The sequence below is a fragment of the Anopheles ziemanni genome, chromosome 2 (genome assembly GCF_943734765.1).
Source record: "Anopheles ziemanni chromosome 2, idAnoZiCoDA_A2_x.2, whole genome shotgun sequence".
NCBI classification, from domain to species: Eukaryota; Metazoa; Arthropoda; class Insecta; order Diptera; family Culicidae; genus Anopheles; species Anopheles ziemanni.
Window position 1 is genome coordinate 11,106,730 of NC_080705.1, and position 24,416 is coordinate 11,131,145.

The window sequence follows — 24,416 nt, forward strand, 5'->3', positions numbered from 1 at the left end:
AGGACGCCACGGGAAGGTTGGAGGCAATATATTAGGTCAGACCGTCATAGCGTACGCGACGGACTGCGCTCGACGTCATCGATCTGGTCGGCGAGGCGAGGCAAAACGAGTTTCGAACGGCGTCGACCGGTTTCTAAGAAAAGGGGGCTTTTGCATACAGAGACACCGCAATCGGACACCGCCACCGGGAGCAAGGTTTAACCCGTCATCTTTTACCGTTCCCTTCGAGGCTCCTATTGCGACCGGTCGCCATTTTTGTCCTAGTTCTTGCCGACCAACCCGAGGTCGGGGTCGATCGAAGGGGAGCGGGTGGCTGTGGGGGTGAAGAAACTTAAGTACCGTAGGTATGCGCGTGTCAGTCCATCAATCATTTTAATTGACAATTTTATAAGATCCCCACCGTGGCGATGCGTGGTTCACTTTAGTTCCGGTTCCAGCGGCCCCGGCGTCCGGTTTTTCCTTTTCAACTTGACCGCAAACGGTCCAAACGGCCGAGGAAAACTCCCAACGAAAAGCCCCAAAGAAAAGCACCCGCGGGAAAGATGACCCCTGAAGGCACACTTTCCTTCACGTGGACACGTGCACGCGGGTACTTACTTCGTCCTTCGGTTTTGCTCGTAAATTCTACGCCAGTCCCCTCTCCCTCCCAATCAGGGCCCATTCCCACCGGTTCGCAAACATAAACGTCACAGCCACAAACTAATTACTGACAATCGATGATTTATACGGACCGTAAATTTAACCCTTCTCTAATCATTACCGCTCTGCCCAGCGTTTCGTCCAGCCACTTGCTGGCAGCGGAGGGCTTTTAAAAACGGTGCAGTTTTTGTCCCCGCCGGGGCTTCTGGGTCGACTTCAAACATTGTCGATTAAAAATGTACCTCCTACCGGGTTTTGAAGCAACGTGCGTTCCCCGTTCGTGGGTGTAACGCCTGGGAACCGGGCTTGGGAAGTGTTGTCCCTCCTTTGGCGAGCGTTCGCCATTTCATGTGAATTATTCTATCCATCGACACCATAAATAATAATGGACGGTGGTGCGAACGGCAAGTTTTTCCAGGCAAGATTCGCGCTGCCCGCCCGGTTGCAGCAAAAGTGCATCCCGAAGAAATGGGACCCTAGCGGACCACGGGCTACCTTCTACGGAAGTGACAAGCTTTTAGCACCCCCAACCCAGACCCGGGAGCCCTAATAAATCAAGCCGGCTGACCAGCAGCTGTGGATCGCCTACCGTTGGAGGCACCCGTGATTAACTTCGGACGTGTCCCGAGGCCGCCGCGATGCGAGATGATTGATGGGATGCCAAATTGAGCCTTTTAAGAGCGTCACACTGTAACGCCTAAGCGGACTGAGTAGAGGTGGAAAGTAATGATGGTTTGCGCGAGAGAGCAAAAGTTTTATTAACGATCAATGCAGGCAATAAATTGTCCTTTGGATTGGACTTTATGATTTTTTTATCTTACCAATTCTAAAGTGAGGGTGTCAAATCATAAACTGTTTTGTGAAACGTTTACGTACCTTACTTTTAATTACAATAAAAATATCAATTAAGAAAAGTAGTCTTGAAATATAGAATCAATTTGTTTAATAGTGCTGTGGAGATTCATAGTAGATTACGAATCTTCACTAAAGCCGCTGCAGTGACAGATGACATTCGACATCTGTCAAGCCTCGATCAGCATGCACAAGAAAGGGATATTAAAACGGGGCGATTTGTAAAGGCGGGCTCCATTTGAGTTGTAAATCGGTCAAAGATACTAAATTTGTGACGCGGTTCACAATTGACCAAATTATAACCTTTGAAACCCATTTGCAACAAGTGTTTTTAAATGTAAACTTGCTGGATGACAATTCAAAAGTGTTATAAATACTAACATTAATTGCATGGAATGAATCGGAAAGTATCAGTTTATGAAAAACTAAAAGAATCAAAGAATAAAAACTGTTTGATCTCATGTGTTTACTCTTCGAAAGGGTGTTCCAAATGAATCCCAACACCTTTTTCTTACAACTATGCGAGAACAAACTGTGGAATGGTCATTTAATGTCCGGTGATAGCTAGTGTTCATTACAACGCTCTAACCACCTCTAACTTGCACCTCTGTTCGGAGCGAAAAGCCCCAACCGAAGGCGGCCCGATTCCATTAGTCTAATATTTATGATGATGGGTTGCGGGCTGCCACTCCTACCCGCCACCATCCCCCCGCGGCGGTGACTCAACCGGACCGAAGTGGCAGAAACGGACCGTGCATTATTATTATTCCGCAAACACTTATTGAACACCGACCGGACGGGTGCAACGAGGGTGCGTTCGACTTTCGGCATCGGATCCTTCGCATTGAGGGCTTTTTCAATCGACGAGACACGCGGCGGACGATCCGGAGTGTGGTCCGAAAGTTCGGAACCACACCCCCACCGTAACAGCATAAGGTGCACCGTGGAAAGGAGTTCCGGGAGTCCTGGGCATGAACCGGAGCGCAAAGCAGAGCGCACCGAGCGCAAACAAATTGCCGTGAGCGGTGTACATTATCACGATACATGCATGACTATATTATAAGCGCAAAGTATCCAGTAAATTATTATGATTCATGTGAGCTCTTTGCCGGGCCCGGGCTCAGGATCGTACACGGTGTGGCTCGAAAGTTGGCTCCCATCAGGACGGGCTCCCTATCGTGCCGTCCGAAAAGTGCGCCCGAAAGCGACGTTCGGACCTTTCAGTCTTTGTTTTCCTCGAGCCGCTGGGAAAATCTTTCCGTCCGAGGCGTATCATAAGAAGCGTTGAATAAATCGTTGGCTTCTGATGTATCAATGGTAATAAATTTCCATGGAATCAAACGCTTCGCCTCGGTTTCGGAAGGAGGGAAACCTCCGCTCCTAAGCAAACGGTTTGTCGATCCTTACCCGCGTTGGACGATTGCAGTTCGATGCATCGAGGCATGCATTTGACTTTTGCACGGGCATCCAATGGGGTGCCAGGGCGGGTGGAAGGTGGTGCGGTACTTTGCGTTGGTGCAAATTTGACGCAAATTGATCGTTTCGATGAAAGGTATGATTTAGTCTTCCCCGGACTTCTTCCGGAGCTCCTGCTGACGGGCTAGGTTGGGCGAAGGAGCGGTGGTTGTTATTCTGCATGTCGTTTACTGAACCCGCAGGGTGACTATTTATAATGCAATGATTGTTGTTCCTCGCCACTAGAGATATTTATTCACCGGTGCACGCCAAAGGTGGAAGCGATACAATGTTTCGTCTTTCGACGTGGAAAGATATTGGCGTTGATGAGCTTTTGCTCGAAGCGTTAATCAACCGACGGCGTGCATTCATTAGCCGATAACGAGGCATGATAAATACGAGAAGGTGTATTTAAAATATGAGTCATATTAGTTTAATGCTCCAAATTTAATTGTCTATAGAACTTTATTTTTACCAAAAGCGATCGAACGGTTTGACTTTCGAATTATCTCATTTAGATCCTTTGCAGTATGAAAAGATGACAACAAAAATAAAATAAAATGAAATTCATACTGCTACATAAAGTTTAATCATACTTGTTGAAAATAAGAATTTTTCGGCATATACATTTTCATATGCATTGTTGAATGTTTTTTGACAGGATATCGATACAATAATTATAGTTTTCTATACAGACTACGCGTTGCTCATGATAAGCATCCTCTGCTAGCGTCATTCCTGCCGATTTCGTTTGAACAATATTTTTTTCCATCGCGTGTTTCAAATGATTCAATATTGAGTTTGATGAACATCTTGTTTTGATCAACATCAGCGTTATGAAGGGAACATGGGAAGAACATTACCTAGTAGCAAAACATATACACACAAGTTGCAACGCGATGTGTGGAGTAACCGTTCGAGATAACGTTCGACATACTCAGCTCAATTCCTTGAGCGAGTTTGTGGCATAAATCGAATTGCAAGTTCCACAGGGTGATCCAATGAACACGAAGTCTTGAAGCTTGAAAATTTTATGCAAAAAATGTTAAGAATCGAACATTCGATAGGTTGTAAACAGTTTGTGGGAAGGATTTATAATTTGTATTGATGGACATAACAACAAACACATCAAAAGACACCATAACACTTGATTACAAAAATCCTCAGTACTCAGAAACAGTTATCATAACTGAAAAATTGTTGTTAAAAATTTAAAAAAATTGAGTAAACCAATCCACCATCTGTTTGTTAAACAACAAACACTTACCTGTTCCCATATTGTCCGTGTCGTTGTTGTTTGCGGTCGTCTTCACGGTGGAGAAACTGTACGTCATGTCAGTTCGATCGTCATTTCATTTAAAGTAAAATTACTAACATGCTTTTAGTAAAGCATTTTTATTACTAGTAGCATAATGAAATTAGAATGATACTATCGTGCCGTGTATTATGTATTTAAAAGCAAAGACAAGTAAAAGTGAATTTACGATGTTTCATCACCCTGCAAGAATATGTTTTTGCAAAATGTGGTCGCGGCTATTTTAATGCAAAAAAATGTGGTTGCGGGTATTGGTGTTGCCATTACGTTATCGCTCCATTCCTGATTTTTTCTTGCCTACTCGCAATAAACGGAACCACACCAGCCTCAGTCGTCTTTATTGGTTTGATTTGATCATTCACCAGTGCAAAAGTGAACATTTGAAATTATGAATACTCGCGTGTGTCTCACGGTGTTGTGTTTTTTGGTGATCATGTCAGCCCACCCCACAACGGCTATTGGGGGGTTTGAGATGGAATTGCTGATGACCAAGCTGGACTTCTTGCAAGACAAACTGCAAGAAGTAGAGCAAACCATGCAGACAAACATGGAGGTGATGGTTTTAAATGCTTGAATAAATTAATTCACACAGGAAGATGAGTGAGAAAAATGATATTCTCTTGCAGAAAATGGAACAACATCTACAGGAAAAGATGGAGCAAATGGATTCTAAATTCGAGACAAAATTGCACGCAATGGAAGAATTTATGAAAAAGGTAAGGTAGGGTGCATTAAGGGTGGGAGATACGATTTTGTATTACAAGCTGTTTATGCTCATTTATGTTAATCGCTTTTTGTAGAGTGTCAAGACCAGCGAGGATAACATACGAGCAAAATTCGAAAATATAAGCAACCAGTTGATTTTTAAAATGGAGAATATTCTGCAGCAACAAGAGGCTGAAACGAAAACCTTCCAGGAAACGTCGAAAACTCATCTTCAGAAAATAGGTGAAAACAAGAATGCTCTTGATATGCTTTCCGGTACGGTACGAATTATGAGTACACTAACGGAAGGAAGCAATAAGATACTCGAGGCTCACTTTGTGTATCCTGTCCTTTCCTGTCAAGACGTTATGAAACTATCAGGACGATACGTTATTCATGTAGGGCAAAATTTACAACCATTAAAAGTGTTATGTGAACAAAACAAATTCGATGGCGGTTGGACGGTCATCCAGCAAAGGTATGACGGTTCAGTCGACTTTTATAGGAACTGGACGGAGTACCGTAATGGATTCGGTGCTTTGGATGGCGAATTCTGGCTCGGACTAGAATATTTGCATCAAATGACGACAAACCGACCCCACGAACTGATGGTAGAAGTGAAAGATTTTCACGGAAATTACGGATACGCTAAGTATGAAGAGTTTGAGATAGGTAACGAATCGGAGAAGTATGTGTTGAAGAAGTTAGGGTTATACTCAGGGACAGCAGGAAACTCAATGCAGTACAACAAAAATGAAAAGTTTAGCACATTCGATCGTAACAATGACAGATTTGGAAACAAGTGTGCTGAGGAGCGACACGGGGCCTGGTGGTATTATGGATGCACCAATTCCAACTTGAACGGGCGTTATCAGAACACAATAGATGATCGGAGTGCGATAGAATGGTGGTACTTTAAAAATGACTTTCGTGGTATGTCTTACTCGAGAATGATGATTCGTGATCGCATCAATTAGCATAAACATACAACGATCAACGGTAAAGCTCTTTATAATTCGTAACCGAATTGTTTTACTTCTTCTCCTTCTTGGCGTAACGACCTTGTTTTGTTGGTCATGCCTGCCCGTTAAGGGCTTACGAGACTTGTTTCCCTTTTTCCTGTACGTGAATAGTCAGTCCTCTCGTACAGGGGAGGGCCCGGTCTCGGTTGGGATTCGAACCCACGCCGTCGAGGAGGTGAGCCTCGGCGCTCATGGGTCGATTTTCTAACCGGCGCTACCGCTCGGCTGTTGCGGACCCCCCCCCCCCCCCCCCTCCCTTACTTACATTATTCAATAAAAGCAATAGTGGTTGTATAGTAAAATATTTCTTTCCGATTTTTTAACTTTTTCGAGTCGCCTCAAATCAAGAAAATACATTAAAAGAAATTCACGCTTCTCCGGTCTAATTCCCGCTCAATCAGATTACATGATGACCATTGAATGAAATAAAGAATACATTTTCACCTCATAATCACCAGCAATTAGATTGGTCCATTAGGTTCGCGCTTGCATCCGTGTGTTTTGCATAAATAATTTACAGATTCCGGTGGTCCTGGTTCCGGAGCTTTCAAAGAGAGGAGCTCACGCGAGAGGTGCGCGGAACGGTGGAGTCCCGAGTATGTGTCAATCGAATGCACATGCACTACAATTCGCTCGTAGGGCGAGAGGAAAGAGTTAAAACATCAACCACGACTGCAGAACGCAACCGAAAACCTGCGTTCGAAATGCATCATATCCTTCCTTCCTCCGTGCCGCGCTTTTGTTGTCCTCGGATCGGCTCCCTTGTCCTCAAAGGCGTGTTCCACGGTTTTTTTCTTCTTCACCCCCAGAACTATTCACACCGCGGAGTGGGCCGGCATCCCGGATGAAGGATGGGCTTCGGGCGCGGGTTGGATGCTTTACCGAAAACTACGCCAGCGCGAAAACAGGCGCCACCGGAGATATTTTCCACGCCGGACTCCCGGAGAACCCCGATAAGTTTTATTTATATGCGTTTATATGTGACAATGACAGTTAATTATTATTAAAACGACATCTATACGGACATGACATACAATCAGTACGCCATTCCGAAACCCGTCCCGAGCGCCCCCCCCCCCCCCCCTCCCATTTTGTGGGCAACGGTGGAAAGTTTGTGCCACGGAAAAGGCGATCCGTTTTCGAGCCGGGGGTTGGGAAATTCGCGAAATAAAATTAGATACGCTTAGGCTTCACACACATACACACACACAGCTACACTCCGGAATGGGAACCTGTCGTTTTGGGTCCCGGGTCGGGAATGCACCGACACATACCGTTTTGAGAGGGTTTTTGGGAGTTTCCGTTCCCTCCCCCACCCACCCATTACCCCACCGCTTCCGGATGGGTGTTTGTGCGCCATCCTGTTGCCATCTTTCATCGCAGCTAAACAGCTATCTGTTTATGCTGATTTGGCGAAACCGTGAACACATCAAGTGGCTCTGATGTGGGCGGCGGGTCCTCGCACATCCTCCGGCCATTCACCCTAAGGGGGTGAGGTGGTCAGCGTCCGGGTGCTAAATTTTCTCATTTCAAATATTCCGGACACGCGGACCACAATGGGAAACTATCGCTCGGGAGCCTCCAAAAACGGAGGAAAGCCTCGGGTAAAGGGGAGGTGGGGGGGGGGGGGGGGGGCGTATGCTATTATAATGTTTTTCGGTCCACCGACCGCGGTGTTATTTTATAATGAACGGCCCCGGACGGCGGAATGAATGAATGAATGAATGCATGCAGGGTTGGCAGGGTGGCGGTGCGTCGCATCGGGACATTATAAAATTGTCCGAACGAGCATTAGCACGGACGGCGGCCCAGTTAGGGCACATTATATATCATATCAAAGCGCGTTCAACTGTCCGAATTGTGATTTAAAAGATGTGCCATCGCGCATCGTGGTGGGGTTGGGTGGTTGCGGAAGGAATGCGCCACGAGGGCTCGTGGTGTCAATGGCAAACAACCGCGATGATGAGTGGGTGTCCTACGCGAGGCTGTTGGGTTCCGTGTCTGGACCGCTCTCCAGAATGACCTTTCCATTCGTCCTTTCGCCGATCAAGCGTGGAGAGTGTTGGTGTGTGTGTGTGTCATGCCTCGGAGGCTTCTGTCACTGTTCGTGTTGAGCGCGGGTTTGCAAAGGCAGCCGTTTAATAAAGCTGAGCTTTTGATACGTATGACATATCTGCGTTTAGCGGGAGATCTTGACGGTTTTGTGCAATGCGGGTAGTAAGAAAATAAACAAAAAAGGAAACTTAGAAAGTAAATAAATATTTTCCAGAAATTTGAATTTCTTTTCTTAAAATAATTGTATGGTGTTTAATGACGGAAGCTCTTGTATAATTTAATTAATATATTTAATAGAATTCCAATGTGTTCTTATTTAAAAAAAAATCTACCCATGTTTTCAGTTAAACAAAATTAAAACTCAAACGTGTATCACGTTTTTGAAAGAAGTGTTTTCCTCGTTCCCACTTCCTGATGATCATCTTCAAGGGTTCGAGTTGCCTCGCTCGGATTCTTTCGTTCGTAATGGCGTCACACGGCGTCACACATCGGCTCATCCCGGGGCGATATTAATCAATCAGCAAGACTCATTAGTGTTGTCTGCCTAAAATCCTGTCGTCATCATCTTCATCTTTATTTTAATGTCAACCCCTCGCCTTCACCAACCATGGTTTCACTTCGGCGAGGAGGAGGAAATCAAAGCTGTATATTTGTCTTTCGGTTTGATACAAATTTATTTCGCTCCTCATCCCACCGTCCCCCAACCCGCCTCCGGTTTAGTGTGTTTTTGTAATGTAAATATGTGCTCCTGTAGCAAGGAGGGGTATGGAAAAGGTAACCAAACAAAAAAAACCAAACCGACATATCGGCCACCAATCAACCAAACCTTATCGGACAGGATGACAATTTGATCTGGCGGCGATATCCGTGGCCGGAACCGTGGCCAAAGATTCGACCGGTTCGCCAGACGGCGTCAATTAGCCGAACCGGGTCCATCGAAATTTCCTGTGGTTTGACAAATAATCCATATTTCACCGTCACGATCGGGATGGTGATGATTTAGTGGCGGGCAGTTTCTAGTGACCGTTTCGAGCGTGGAGCCTCAATTAACTGGCTGAAATATGGCGATGTATGGTCGGTCGGGCCGGTTCCGAATCCTAATGATGCGATGCGATCATTTGTTGGTGTTGGAAAGCACTGATTTTTTGAAGATTTTTTGCCACACTATTTGTGCGCATTTGTGTTTTGAAGATGACACGAGGAACTTTCAAAAACTTGTTTCGTTACGCCTTGTTTTTTTACAGTACAAAACTATCTTGTGCTCTAAAATTGCCGCTTTTTTATTTGAACACTTTGTTAGAGAGTTATGGCCTACTTTTCCATTATAGAATTCCTTCTGTCTCTGATGAAATGATCCTCAGACTGTCAGGCGATTTTCTCAACTGCTATGGAATGTTTGCTACACGAGCGGATCGCATCAACATTGACACAGCACTCCATCTGAAACAGATCGCGAGGTTGGAAATTGTATTTTCAGATGCACCAAGGCAAAATAAATAAATAAAAGCGCGCCAAAAACACCCGAACGAATAACTCTTGCCCAACAGCACGTCCGTCTGCCCGTGGGTGCTGTTCTGCTGAAGGGTATCATAAATTATTCCATCACACATCATTTTCGTCCAAAAACGCGGCAACAATTTCGTGGCGCGAAATATTGTTCCCCGTTCGGCGGCGAGTGAAAGCATGGAAAAACCGTCACGCAAGCTGGAGAAAGGGCGGACGGGGTGGGGGGGGGGGGGGGGGGGGGAGGCCTGTGGCACATTATATATAGGCACTTAGCAGTGTCACGTAAGTGACACAGTCATCAACACCATCAATGATCATAATTCATTTTACAGTTGACAATCGGGAGGACACTTTCGGGCCACGTCTGTCACGTCGACGGCGTCGAGTGTGTGTAGCCCGTTCCGCTGGTCCTGTGGATGCATTTGTTCACACTTGGGCTTTCCAAAACCCGGATTGCAGCAACCGCATCGTCGCAATCAGATGCACTCGGCGTGGTGAGCGAAAAACGCCACTGACCGCGATCGGAACGGAGTACTCGGGGGCGCGTTGTTGGGGCATTCGGGAAAGTCGTCTTTCGATCCTCGTACAAGATCCCGCCCCGCACCGTCGCCCGCCCGAGTGGCTGAATTAATGAAATTTTTATGATTTAATGACACTGATTTATATCCGGCTGATAGAAATAAGACAGCGATCTGTTGAAACGGACGTGCTAAAGTTTGACGCGCTTTTGGCACGCCGCCATCCAGCGATCGCACCGAGGTCGGGCAGTTCCTTGCACGGTTGGCTTTAAGATCGTAGTGCGCAGGTTTTTTTGTTCCTCCGGCCATTTTTACCGAGTCAATCATTTGGGACTCTTTAACCGGAAGCAGTGCACCTTTTTTTTTGTATAAAAGGGAGAGAGTGCATTGAAAATTAAAGTAATGACCTAAGGTGATTAAACAAACATTAAATTTCGGGTTGAAACTGGACCAAAATTAATATAGGAATTTGCATATGACAACATCGTAATTTTCAATCACAGTAAAATTATTAACACGCTTTTAGTAAGGCATTTTTTATGGCATAATGAATAGAGAATCATACTATCGTGCCGTGTATAATGTATTTAAAAGCAAAGACAAGTGAAAACACAGTATTTGTTGTTAAATGAAACCCATAATCTCGAATGAAACACATAATCACCCTGCAAGAATACGTTTTTGCCACAATATGGTCATGACTATTGGTATTGGTGGTGGAATTACGTTATCGCTAAGAACCCATGTTGCATTACTGTTCTTGTTTGCCTACTCGCAATAAACGGAACCACACGATCCTCAGTCGTCTTTATGGGTTTGATTCGATCATACGTACCAGTGCAAAAGTGAACGTTTTAAATCATGAATACTCGCGTGTGTCTCGCGGTGTTGTGTTTTTTGGTGATCATGTCAGCCCACCCCACAACAGCTATTGGGGGATTTGAGATGGAATTGCTGATGACCAAGCTGGACTTCTTGCAAGACAGACTGCAAGCAGTAGAGCAAGCCATGCAGACAAAAATGGAGGTGATGATTTTAAATGCTTGACTAAATTTATTGAACACAGGAAGATGAGTGAGAACAATGATATTCTCTTGCAGAAAATGGAACAACGTCTACAGCAAATGGACTCTAAATTCGAGACAAAAATGCACGCAATGGAAGAATCTATGAAGAAGGTAAGGTAGTGGGCAATAAGGGTATGAGATACGATTTTGGATCACAAGCTGATCGATTTGTGTTACATTTATGTTAACTATTTTTTTTGCAGAGTGTGAAGACCAGCGAGGATAACACACGAGCAAAATTGGAAAATATAAGCACCCAGATAATTTCTAAAATGGACAATATTCTGCAGCAACAAGAGGCAGAAATGAAAACTATCCAGGAATCGTCGGCAGCTGAGCTCAAGAAAATAAGTGAAAATAAGAACTCTCTTGACATGCTTACCTATTCGGTACGAAATATAAGTACACTGTCGGAAAAAAGCAATGAGATACTCGAGGTTCACATTTCGAAGCCTGTTCGTTCGTGTCGACAAGTGATGAAAGTATCCGGCCGATATGTAATTCATGAAGGGCTATGTTTGCAACCATTTGAAGTGTTATGTGAACAAACTAAGTTTGACGGCGGCTGGACTGTAATCCAGCACAGGTTCGACGGTTCGGTCGATTTTTATAGGAACTGGAAAGAGTACCGCAATGGATTTGGTACTTTGGATGGCGAATTCTGGCTCGGGCTAGAATACGTGCATCAAATGACGAGAAACCGACCCCACGAACTGTTGGTGGAGATCAAAGATTTCCACGGAAACTATGGGTACGCTAAGTACGACGAGTTTGAGATCGGCAGTGACTACGAGAGTTATGAGTTGAAGAAGTTAGGGACATATTCAGGGACAGCAGGAGACTCGATGGGGTACAACAAAAATGAAAAGTTTAGCACATTCGATCGTAGAAATAACAGAAATGGAAACAAGTGTACTGAGGAGCGACACGGGGCCTGGTGGTATCATGGATGCACCTATTCCAACTTGAACGGGCGTTATCAGAACACAATAGATGATGAGAGTGCGATGGAATGGAGGGGCTTTAAAAAAGACTCTCGGGGTATGTCTTACTCGAGAATGATGATTCGTGATCGCATCAATTAGAATAAACATTCAACGATCGACTTAACGATAAAGCTCTTTAATATTCGTAAGCGAACTGTTTCACTTACTTTATCCAATAAAAGCAATAGTGAATGTATCTTCTAATATATAAAAGTCACCGTTGTCTGTATATATAAATATATGTATGTATGTGAGCGCATCACGCAAAATCCACCGGGCCGATTTGCACCAAACTTGGCAGGAAGGTAGCTAATTTTCCATGGTTGAATGATCTGAACTTCGTTTGTTGATATTTCCAATCCTCCCTACCCCTCCCGAACACCTACCCTCTAAAATTAATGAAAAACAATTATAACTCAACCACTACTGATTGGATTTTCATAAAAATTGGAACACATACCGCTCACATAGGGACATATCATGGTTTAAAATTTTATCTTCCTAGGGGTAGATGGGGTGCCCATGGCGCAGCGGTAGCACGAGGAAACACCACACCATAGGTGTGGGATCGAATCTCGAGTCTGGCACCCTCCGGTATTACGAACGGCTGACCACCGATCTATAATATACCGTCTTTCGGTCACACAAACTCTCTTCGGAGAGAGGCCTTGTCCCATTAGGGGATGTCGTGCCACATAAAAAAAAGGGGTAGGGGAAAGAGGGGCTCTCACGATACCCCATACCTCAAAAATGGTAAAAATGCAATATGGGTATCAATTTCGTGGTATTTGTGGTTTCTAAATCGAATAGCCTCGCTCTTAATGTTCAATCTCAGCCCAGACTTCCTTTACCCTCCTCCTCTTCAGTAAAACATTAGCAATGCTGAAAACAAAAAGCTTTAATTCTTATTACATGTATGCAACGCAAAATCTACTGAGTCTATGTGTACCAAACTTGGCTGGAGTGTAGCTTTTTTTTATCCTGTCGAATGACTTCCTTCCCTTTCCCCCTTCCGAACACCTATCCCCTGAAATGATGAAAAATAATAATAATTCAACAATTTTGGAATGGGTTTTAAAAATAATTGATACACATACTACTTAAATATGTAGCCATCATGTAATAAAATTTCATCCATGTACAGGAAAGGATGAAAGGGGCTACCATCTTACCCCTACAGCTCAACAATGGTTAAAATGCAATATGGGTATCATTTTCGTAGTATTTGGGGTCACTAAATCGAATGGTCACAATTTGAGTGCTATATTTCATCTCAGACTTCTTTTATCTTCTCCTACAAATATTCTCAATCACACAAAATCGATCTAATCAATTTAAACCAAACAAAATTATAAGAAAGCCAACTTTCCAGTGTGAAACGTCCAACATTCTTAATATTGTAAAACTCAAGATACTGAATTAAAACAGTCTTTCGTTTGAAATTGTCTTTCTACCCGGATGAAATCGGGTTAATCAGCTAGAAGTTAAATATTTCTTTCCGATTTGTTAACTTGCACTGGGAGCAGTGCACCTTTTTTGTATAAAAGGGAGAGAACGCATTAAACATTAAAGTAAATCATCCGTTGTAATGACCAAAGGTGATTAACCAAACATTAAATTTTGGGTTGAAACTGGATCAAAATTAATATAGAAATTTGCATATGACAAAATCGTGATTTTCAATCAAACGTCTTGGGCATTTTTGAATGCGTCATCGATGATTCTATTCCTATTGAAAATCAAAAAGACTTTATAAATAGTGCTTTCGAAATGCTACGCTTAAGAAAACATATAATCAGTATATTCAAATCATCCCAATGATTTAAAATATTCCCATTCAAACAAAAGAAGTACAAGTCAATGTTTTACAAAATATTTACATATGAAGGATTTAAGACACAAGCACGCTGCTGACACCTTAGGCCTGTGACTGGACCACTGCATCGCTGCCTGGACACACTGGAGGCGTTGCATCCAATATGGCACCGCGCTTGAGTGCATTTACAATTGATGAGCCAAACCGACAGTGAAGTTCAATCAACGCGGCCAGAGGGCGCAACGCAAAACCGCGCGCTGATTAATAGAACCACTATTGGAGAACGGAAAAAAGCAGGTTTCAAGCGGGTGCAAATGGCAACCGCAACCTCCGCCCGCTCCGAGCTGAGACGATCCGAGCCGGAGCCGGAGTGAAAGAGAAGTTCAAGCACCGTTTAACGGGCCGGGGCGGATCGTAACTTAGCTTAATATAAACTTTTGCGCCAATATGAAAACGAATAATGTAAAATAATGGCTAATTAGGCGGGTAGGTAATTTATCTGGCAAAAACGGCATCCCGCGGGATCTGGGGATGGCGGTGCATTTGCATATTTTGTCCCCCACTCGCCACCGGAACGATTCGCCAGATGTCCGCACGAACGGTTGCGCTTTTTCGAACTGACATTCCTGCCCAAGGAGCCCATCGGAGAGCCTCTTTCCGAGTGCGATTGATGACCTCGTGCGGATAGCTCTTGCGCACTTGATCGAACATAAATAGAAGGCTTGCATATTGAACCACCGAATGATCGCGTGGTTGTTTTTGTGCCTGTTGCTGCCTTCGATCGGTCGCACATAAACGATTTGATTTATGACCTCACCGGTACGTTGCACGCCGATAGGGAGGTTCGGCGTGGATCGCCCAACGAGAAGCGCAACGTGTCGCTTGCGAATGTCAAGGCTTCTAGTGCGCGTCAAAAACCGTGCGATTCGCGACGTTCCTCGTCACCCACCGTTAGGAGCAGACAAAGTTTGTCTTACGGAAGGATAGAAGATGGTGGAAGAGTGGTTCAAAGACCTCTTGTTCCCTCACACTGGGAAAGGCAGCCACGACGGTGAGACGGTGGTGGATTAGCGAAGAATTGTCACCTTCCGCGATGCATCCGCCAACGAGCGGATGGAAGATGATGGCGATGCTATTATCAAACCGTGGATCGTAAATTGCGTGAAATGATGGCCCATCGCCACGCTTTTACCGGGACACGCCGGCATACCGTGGAAGTGGCTTTCAGCGCCGAGGCGATTATTAAGAAATTATTTTCGATACAAATTGTACTTTATGTCTGCCGGTTGATCCGACGAAGATTGGATGCTGGAGAAGCTTGTGAGGAGTGTTAACGAATTTTACGAATTATAAGAAGTGATAAAAATGGATAATAATTAGTTAAAGTTATTAGAAAGACTAACTTAGAATTGTTTTATTTCCAATAGTTTATTTTTGTAACTTTAATACTCATTTAATACTCATTTGAAATGAATCAATTTAATTTTACGTAGTAGAAGTTGCTGCACGATTCATTAAAACTATTTATATCTATGAAAGTATTTTATCTCATAAACCTGGTTCCACAACCAGTTTTAAAATTTTGAACACTATATTTGACCTTCATTGATCCTACTATGATCACACCGGGGCTCTTGTTGCGTCCTTTATCAAAAATGGACCGAATGAAGCAATTCATTCCGCACGAAGAAAGAAACCAAACCATTCCATCGATTAACAATCATTATCGTCATAAATATGTTTTCCATATCGATTTTCTTTGCCGCAAACTGGTGAACGGCAACATCGGGAAGGACAAACAAAACCAGAACCGGCCGCGAAAAAAAAAACCGAACCCTGTGAATGCGATCATCAGTTTATGTCGGTGCCAAAATTAAGACAAAGTCAAACGGTCATCCAACACCACCACCACCACAAGGTGGCGGTTTTTTGTTCCCTCCCCCTCGCTCGCTGCATCGCGATGCACTTTCGCGACCGGTTCGCCGTTTTTTTTTGTGAATGTGCGTAAATTTTGTGAAACGGTATGACGTTTCGTCTGCGCTCCCTCACCTCTCATCGCAATGCCGGTGTTGTGTCTAAGGCAATAAAATGGGCTGAAAAATTGCTCCAATAACTTTAATCAATGTGTCAACGGGGCTCCTCCGGGGGTGGGTGCGGGGAAGTGGTACGCTTTATTTCATACCCGGAAAGTGGTCCAGCGCCAGCCACCTTTCAAGTCAATCCGGGCCGGTTCATTTTTTTCCCCCCCTCGCCGGCCCATCACTTAATCGCCGTGGGCCGACCGCGAGGGCTCCGTCGTGGGCCGCCAGGTAAATGAACCGATTCGGGGCAACATGATTCAGGCGGATTATGATGTAATTTTGGGGTTTTCGTGGCCAGATTCGGAACATGTCCTCTGATAGAGCCGGGGGAAGACTCACTGTAAAGTAATGTCATAATTAAAATATGAATTCGGGTCATATCTTACCGGTTAATGGTTGGCGGCTGGAAGCGAAAACTAAATTAAATCTGGTTGGAATCTTGAGGCATCATCTTCTGTAGTTTCGAAAACTTTCTTTCAACAGTTGTTGTTCGATATTTCGTGTTCGAGCAGTTAAAAACAAAATTTGCTGCAATGGCGTTAATCGATACGAAAAAATTCCACCTTCCCCGGGTATCGGGGATGTGTTGTTGTTGTTGTCAACAACAGCGCAACCCGTGAGGCGGGAGGCTGTAAGCCAAATTTGGCGATAAATTATTCCCGACCGATCTGGCAAGACTGTTCCAGTTTAGCAAACCGAAGCGATTGCACCCGAGGAGGAACGCATCGGACCGGGACGGTACGGATGCAGTTTCGGGCCAACCTGCAATACAATCAGGGTGAAGGAAGGGGGGAGGAGAGGAGTTGTATTTTAGATTTACAATGGAAAACTGTCCGCATAAATGATGATTAAAATCGAACATTCAATAATTTATCAATATTATAATAATATTATTTAGTTTGCAATAAATACCGAAATTGCGTGAATAGAAATGAAATTTCGATGATTTATTGCGCCCGGCTCTGGTTGAGAGGGCATGTCCGACGAGGGGGGGGTTTTGGGCCGGGGGAATGTTTTTCCCGGGGTTTTCCGTGCATCGGGCTCGAGCTTAAACATGCATCCGACGCTTCTGCAGCGCGTGCACACGCTAAACTAATGATTGTCCGCATCTGCCGTCGTGTGCCTGGCCGTTTGTATGTGTGATCGCTGCATGGTCGATAACGCTGTCGATGTGCATTTGAAAGTAAATCCTCCGTCGCGCAAACGGGACGGGAGGACGATTTTTAAACCTCCGGTATGTTTTGTGTGACTAAACCGCTGCCGCTCATAAATATCAATAGCGTCCGGCAGCGGATATGCACCGGTAAAGGGGTGGGCTTAGAGGGGGTGCGCAGGTGAAGGGAGGGGCGGGACTGCTGCGTAAAAGCGCAATCAATTCCGAAATACGTTGTACCGGTCCCGGGAAGGAAAGGGGGTGTGCAATTTTCCAACCGGTTGTAACTCAACCGTAACCAGAACAATCGTCATCGAAATGTTTTGATAATTCGTTTAGTTTTTGATTTCGAGCGAGCGAGCTGTTTTGAATGTATGCAATCGAAAAAGGGGGTTTATGGGCACCCAAACAAGGGATGCATTAGGGTGAGGTTTGTTTGTGTATGTGTGTGCTGATCGGAGAGTTAGAGTTAGATTCTTTTTTCCCCCTTTTCCTATTTCATTCTCTCGCTGCAAAAATGTTCGTTATCCTCGAAAGCTTCACTAATATGATTTCCTCCACTCCGCACTCACCCCTTCTCGCTGGTGATTATGATCTCCACCGTGAGAGTTGATTTACATCGGAGTGCAGCTAAATGCACCCGACTGCATGCATTGCAGCACGCGCTGATATATTGTTCCGGTGTGAGGTGTGCATCCGCTGTTACAAACCGTCATCGTGTAATATTTTTTTGTCGACCAGTTATTTTACATTTTGTTTTTCATCTTCCCTTACCCTATCGAACACGCCGTTGTGTTTTATGGTGGTAAAATTAGGTTCGCCGGTTTTGCGAGAGCACTACATCAGAAGCGGATGCATTTTGTGGTTCATTTTATGGCGGGAGTTTTAATGTGGCTCAAATGAGGCATTAATTTGAGCGGTGCGCGTAAATTTGTTGCCAGAACGGCAATTGTTGTTAATTGATGTTCGTGTAATAAACAAAAAATGTAATGATAAAAATTACTTCTAATATCAGATCATTGATAATAATTAACTTAAAATAAGCTGACGTTCTTTAAACCTTTGTTAGATGATTCCTTTTATCGTAAATTGGCAACAATAAGAAACAAAAATACCCAAAAAACAAAACCAAACAAGAATATAAACCCCGTTCCGTGGAACACGCTGATTCATTGAATAAAATCCCCTTGAGAAAAACTCTCCACAATGTGACAACGGTCCATTCATCCGGCATTTCGCAATTTCATCCCGTTCCACCCGGAGTTTCAAGCTGATGTTGTCAATGATTTATGCTGTCCATCATAAATCAATCAATCCTACCACGCACGGCTGCCGATGACCGCCGAGGTTTGCGTTGGTGTGCTGCATATCGATGTCTCCTTATGCCTTTGTTTTTTCCCGTTCCGTTGTGTCCGTCGGATGCTGAAACGCTTTCCTTATTATTTGATATAAACAAAAACCAACAAATTTCATATCAATTTATCATTAATCTTAACGCAGCAATAAATCGCTCAACTCACACCGGTTGACACATTCGCGCCCCCTCGCCCCCGGGCTCTCCGTTGCCTTTCGGTCCCCAAAAAGGGGTGCCGGTGAATGTGGCTGGTTTTGACATTCTTTTCTTCACCTACGGCGACGGTAATCCATCACTCAAGCCCGGCACCTTCGCCGGTGCAAAATGCATCCGGATCGGCCCCGGAGCGACAGCACGTTGCAAGCCCGTTTCGCACCGTTTCGCGGAGAGAAGAATGACCACAGATAATGACTGCGGTTGTACACGCCGTCAATCACCTGATCGGCCGATCGGAGCGACAAACCGTGTGCCAACGTTACGCCACACTTCCTTTCTCCACCGCCGAAGAAGCCCGGGGGATAGAGCGTCCGGAGTTCCGTTGACAATGTCTACCACCGGACAGCATCATCATCGTCATCATCATCATCATCTCTGTCGTTCGTCGTCGTTCGATTGCTTGGATCGGACCACTTCTGGTTCGCTTCGCAACCAGTTCGAACCATCTCAGGGTGGATGCCGTTGCGATTTCCCACCGTCCGATTGTTTTCCTATTTGAAACTCGTCCGATGCACATTTTTTTTCGCTCTCAATCTTTACCTCCGATGGTATTTCCGTATTTTTTCTGGTTGTTGTCGTCTGATGTATCCTGTCCGGCGCGATCACTTTCTCGACGTTAAACGAAGTGTTGTCAGTGTCCACCGTGAGCGGACAGTTCTTCCATCTTCATCCGGCAAATCGAATGGACAGAGGGAATGATTCAATCAAGTTCGGTTGCAACTGATCCAGTTCGTCATTGATGGATTAAGCGTTGAGCGAGATCAATTTGCCATTTGCCAGTTGAACATTCATCATTCTGTTTTACTTTTCGAATGAACAGTCAACATTGACAACTGGACAATCGGGGTAATTAAGTCAAGTAGATGGACAATTGGAAGAAATGCTTAAAAGTATAAATTAAATTATTGTAAAGCATTAAAATAACTAGTATGTCAATAAAGCAATTTCTGGCAACTTGTTTTGTTCTATCATAGAAAAGAGTTTCATTTCTTCTTGGGACAGATTGATTGTTATGCTAATAAGGTTTGGAAGAATTCTAAGTCATGACTGCTGAAATGTATGTTGCACTATTATATTAATTTTTATGAACTATCTATGAGACTAGCATGACTCATACAGCATTTGAGTTAATTTGCTGATTGTGTTTTCTATTTTTTTATTGAGTAAATTGTCCTCACGATGATAAATGGATGTAAACCTTAAAAATCATATTCCATTTTCTTCTATTTGTTAAAACAAAAGTGGATAAATTCGATCACATTTTCAATGCTCTGCATGTAAAATTAATAAATTTCGATTTGGTGCATTTGTCACTCAATTCTTTTGTTTCTTTGGGAAAGCTTTCCATATTTTTGCTTCACTTTCACAGCACGCTACAATCGCAATGTTTCCCAACATCTTTCGTCACACGCAGTCGAAATTTGCCTCTCGAATACCCTTTTGTTCCCTAACTTTCTCTTTTCTTCCTTCTGCGAATTCTACGAAATATCCTAAGCCCGTTAACGTTCGAACATGGTGCCATAAATCAATGAGCAAAACTGGAGCAATCTGGACAGCGAGTCGGAAGAAATCCCGCCGCTTCGGTTCGGTTGTAAATCGTGCTCGGGTCGATTGACGCTTCTAAGACACAAACTTTCTACCGTTTGACTGATGCCCAAAAAAGGGACATCAATGTACGCGAGATACCTGCTAGGGAGCGTATCGGGTCAAATGTGTTCCACGTTTTACTTGAGCTTTGATGTGTTGTGTTTTTCAAACAATTTAAAATGGCATGTTTTCACCAAACACGCACACTACGGATGGCGATGCTCGGGGAAAGCGGGCAAGTCTCGGTGGTCTCTTGAAATGCATCAACACCGGGCGGCAGAACCTTATGCAAAACAAGCCCTCCGTTCGGGCATCGTCATTTGCGAAGGAAGGAATTTTAATTTATGGTCCACCATATATTACGCATTACGGGTTCGATTCGCACCAGGAGTAAGGATATGTTTGTTATCTTAGGAATCTGCTTGCATGTTGCTGCCCTTGTCGCTTTCCTTCCGAGTGCGTACGAAACTGACCCACATCGAAAGAATTCCGGGACTCGGAACAACACAAATTGTAGCATAGCACAAAGGAATGACAACAACAGCGACGACGACGACGACAAGGACGGTGACATTGTTTTTTTTTTTCGCAATGTGTGCCAATCTTTTAATCCTTCGCCGAAGAAACCGGTGTCGATGTTAAAGCGGGAAAGCCAAGGACCTCATCGATGCATATTGCTTGCCCCTCGGTTTGTGGTTTGGCTTCCGTTTCGAAATTGGGCGCACCAATTGCAACGCAGCTCCATCGTAGAATCGGGCCCTCGTGATCGTGCTGTTCTCGTTTTTTTTCCCCAAATCGAACCAAATGGAGCCGTGTCCGTGCGAGACACTCGCGGACCGAAAGCCGAAGCGATAAGCGAAAAACAAAAGTAGCGAACACCCCAAAGCGAATCGATGGCGTGAGGAGGGGGCGAATCTAGGGGGTTCCGGCGGGTGGAAGCGTTACGGTGCAGGGCCAGTTGCCGTTTGGCAATGTTGGCCCTCGACGGTGGCTTTGCGGTTGCACACACTGGCTTGGGGTGATACTACAAATTGATAGCGTTTAACAAGATTTGTGTTTAACATATTTAATTAATTTAAAAGTACACGATTGTCTTCTGCCAGACAACAAGCGAGTGTCCCGGCTCGGTACGACCGGAAGGTGCAACATTACACGGACTAACCAGTGGGGAAACAGTGGCGAAGAAAAACAACAACATAAAGCAGCATAAAAACACCCTTTTCTCATACCATCGCAAAGGGATTGGTTGGTTGGCTGGGAAATCGGGGTTCGCAATCGGAATCGGACTAACAATAGTAGTCATGGAACCGCGAGCCGATATTTGTGGTGATGGTTGCGGTGTTGTTTGGGTGAAAGAAAGTCAGAATTCTTTCTCCGCCGGGAGGGCTAGCGGACTCCGATTCTTATGTAGATATGCGTGAACGTATGCATTTAATAGTGGCTTGCACGGTGGCCACTTTTTCTAGTCGTAATTTTCCCTATTTAGGAAGTCTATGGTAGAAGGACCATAAGAGAAGGCGATCGAATAAATTGAATATTTATATGTTACTAATTTGCAACTTCGGAGCCATCTTTTAATTTCCAATTTTACCGTTCTTTTAGTAAAGGTGCATGGTTTACATGGTTACATTTGAACTTCTACAGGCGTATTTCATAGAAAACAGGCGAAGGTTTTAAATGGAAGCATATTGATGTTATAAATAATTATTGTATGGGAAACAGGGCTGCGAAATTAATTTTATATTTGGGAAAAAAATCATATTTTACTCACTCACCTACCGACAACCCCGGTTCTCGAAAGTTCTTTTCTCTGCTACCATCTGATGGCAAATTTGACGGTCATTCATATGCCTTGCGTGTGATTAACCTAAAATAGAATAAAGCATTAAAATGGCATGTTCAAAATTTCACAAACACAAGAGCATTTCTCGAGTAGGAAAGTGCAGCCGTGAACAACCGTTCGAGATAACGTTTGGCAACACATCGGTTACACTATGTTCACCGCTAATTTGGGCCGCTGTTGATAACTCCACATTATCGCTTAGAACACATGTTCTAAGTCGAACGAAATCGTACGAGCGTCAGTTGTCATTTCATCATTCGTTCGGATTGTGCATTTAAGTGTAAGAGAGTAAGTTAAAAGTCATGATTACTCGTGTGTATCTTACGGTGATGTGCTTGGGTGTTATTGTGTCCGACCGGCTGGCAATGGCTCTAGAAAATTTCGAGATGAAGCCCCTAATAACTACCATGGAGTTTGTGGAGGACAAATTGCAAGAGGTAGAGAAAACTATGAAAACGACTGACTGTGAAATAGGGAATTTGCTGAAGGTAACAGATTTAAACAACAAAGACGTGTTAAATGAACATCAAAAGACTACATGAAAGCACGTGTTTATTGCAGAAAATGGAAATTCGTTTGCAAGAAAAGTTTGAGACAAGAATGAACTTGTTGGAAATGGCAATGAGGGTGAGTTTGACTATGCTTTGATGAAAAAATAGAACAAATTTACTTGATGAATTTGGAATCTTTACTTTTTGAATTGATAATTCTTCACAGGAAACTGAACAAGCTTCAAAAGACCGCCATACAAGCATTAATGAAATGCTTATTAGACTTGAGAAAGTTGGGATGGAAAGGATTGGTGAAGTGGACTCAAAATTCAATGCAAGAATCCAAGCAATGGAAAACTCTTTACAAGAGGTAAGGAAACATTAAAACCGTTAGATGATACTATCTTGGAGGAAAAACTGGTTGAATTTTGAGAAATATGTATTTGTATCTATTGCAGAGTATGAAGACGGGTGAAAACAATACACGGGAAAAAATTGAAGACTTGAAGAATCAGATAATTTCTAAAATGGACAGTATACACCTACAACAAAAGGCCGAAACGAAAACCTTCCAAGAAAAGACGCAAACTGCGCTTTTGAAACTTGGAGAAAACGAGAAAACTCCTGATATACTTACAGATTCGGTACGAAATATAAATACTTTGTCGGAAAAAAGCAAGAAAATACTCGAGGCCCAGTTTCCATATCCTGCCCACTCGTGTCGGCAAGTAATGAAACTATCCGGACGACACGTTATTCATGTAGGGCAAAATTTGCAACCATTTGAAGTGTTATGCGAACAAACTAAGTTTGAAGGCGGTTGGATGGTCATCCAGCAAAGGTTCGACGGTTCTGTCGATTTTTATAGGAACTGGACGGATTACCGCAATGGATTCGGGAATGTTGATGGCGAATTCTTGTTGGGTCTAGAATACGTGCATCAAATGACCAAAAACCGCCCGCACGAACTACTTGTAGAAGTGAAAGATTTCCACGGAAACTACGGGTACGCTAAGTACGACGAGTTTGAGATCGGTAGCGAATCGGAGGAGTACAAGTTGAAGAAGTTAGGCACGTACTCAGGGACAGCCGGTGATCCGTTGCAGTACCAAAAAAATCAAAAGTTTACCACATTCGATCGTGACAATGATCAATCGAATAGCGTTAATTGTGCTGAGGAGCATCACGGAGCCTGGTGGTACTGGGGTTGCACCATTTCCAATTTGAACGGGCGTTATGAGAACTCAACAGGTGATAGTCTAATGACGTGGTACTATTTAAAAAACGACTTACGTGGTATGTCTTACTCGAGAATGATGATTCGCGATATCATTAATTAACGCAAGCAAAATGATCAACAGGTTCAATAGTTGTAATTGTTACTATTCTTATTCAACCTTTCTGTTTCACTGCGTAAAACCAATAAAGTTATAACAATGAAAAAAATAATTTTGTAACAAACGTGTTTCACCAAAAGTCAAATTGATGTACTTGGATAAGTACTAGTGAAAAAATTAAAAAAGAAAATGAAAAAGTTTACCATCACTTATTAAAAGTTTTCAAACAATACTAGAATTATAAAGTAAAACATTGAAACTATTCAAATAATGGCCGCACATTTGAAACATCAAAACATTCGTTTAACAAATATTGTGTAACATAACTTATACTGGGTAGTTAAAGTTATTCAAATGCATCTGTAAAATTATTTTGTCTTGTTTTCCTACGATAAGTAATCGGAAGCCTCAAAACAAA

General features: G+C 43.6%; 1 protein-coding gene across 1 annotated transcript; it reads left to right on the forward strand.

The window, feature by feature from the left end:
- The first annotated feature begins 4,857 nt into the window (after positions 1 to 4,857).
- On the forward strand, positions 4,858 to 24,001 carry LOC131281843 (angiopoietin-related protein 7-like). The gene is made up of 3 exons (XM_058311202.1): positions 4,858 to 4,977; positions 5,062 to 5,899; positions 23,640 to 24,001. The coding sequence occupies exons 1-3, from the start codon at positions 4,858 to 4,860 to the stop codon at positions 23,999 to 24,001; spliced, it is 1,320 nt and encodes a 439-aa protein (XP_058167185.1).
- Positions 24,002 to 24,416: the final 415 nt, after the last annotated feature.

What these genes read in the sequence shown, in the direction of transcription:
- LOC131281843 (XM_058311202.1), top strand. Translation starts at nt 4,858, where the DNA reads ATGAGTGAGAAAAATGATATTCTCTTGCAGAAAATGGAACAACATCTA. An exon ending in TGGAAGAATTTATGAAAAAG is followed by an intron (nt 4,978 to 5,061) that starts GTAAGGTAGGGT and finishes CGCTTTTTGTAG; the next exon opens with AGTGTCAAGACCAGCGAGGA. An exon ending in CTTTAAAAATGACTTTCGTG is followed by an intron (nt 5,900 to 23,639) that starts GTATGTCTTACT and finishes AACTACTTGTAG; the next exon opens with AAGTGAAAGATTTCCACGGA.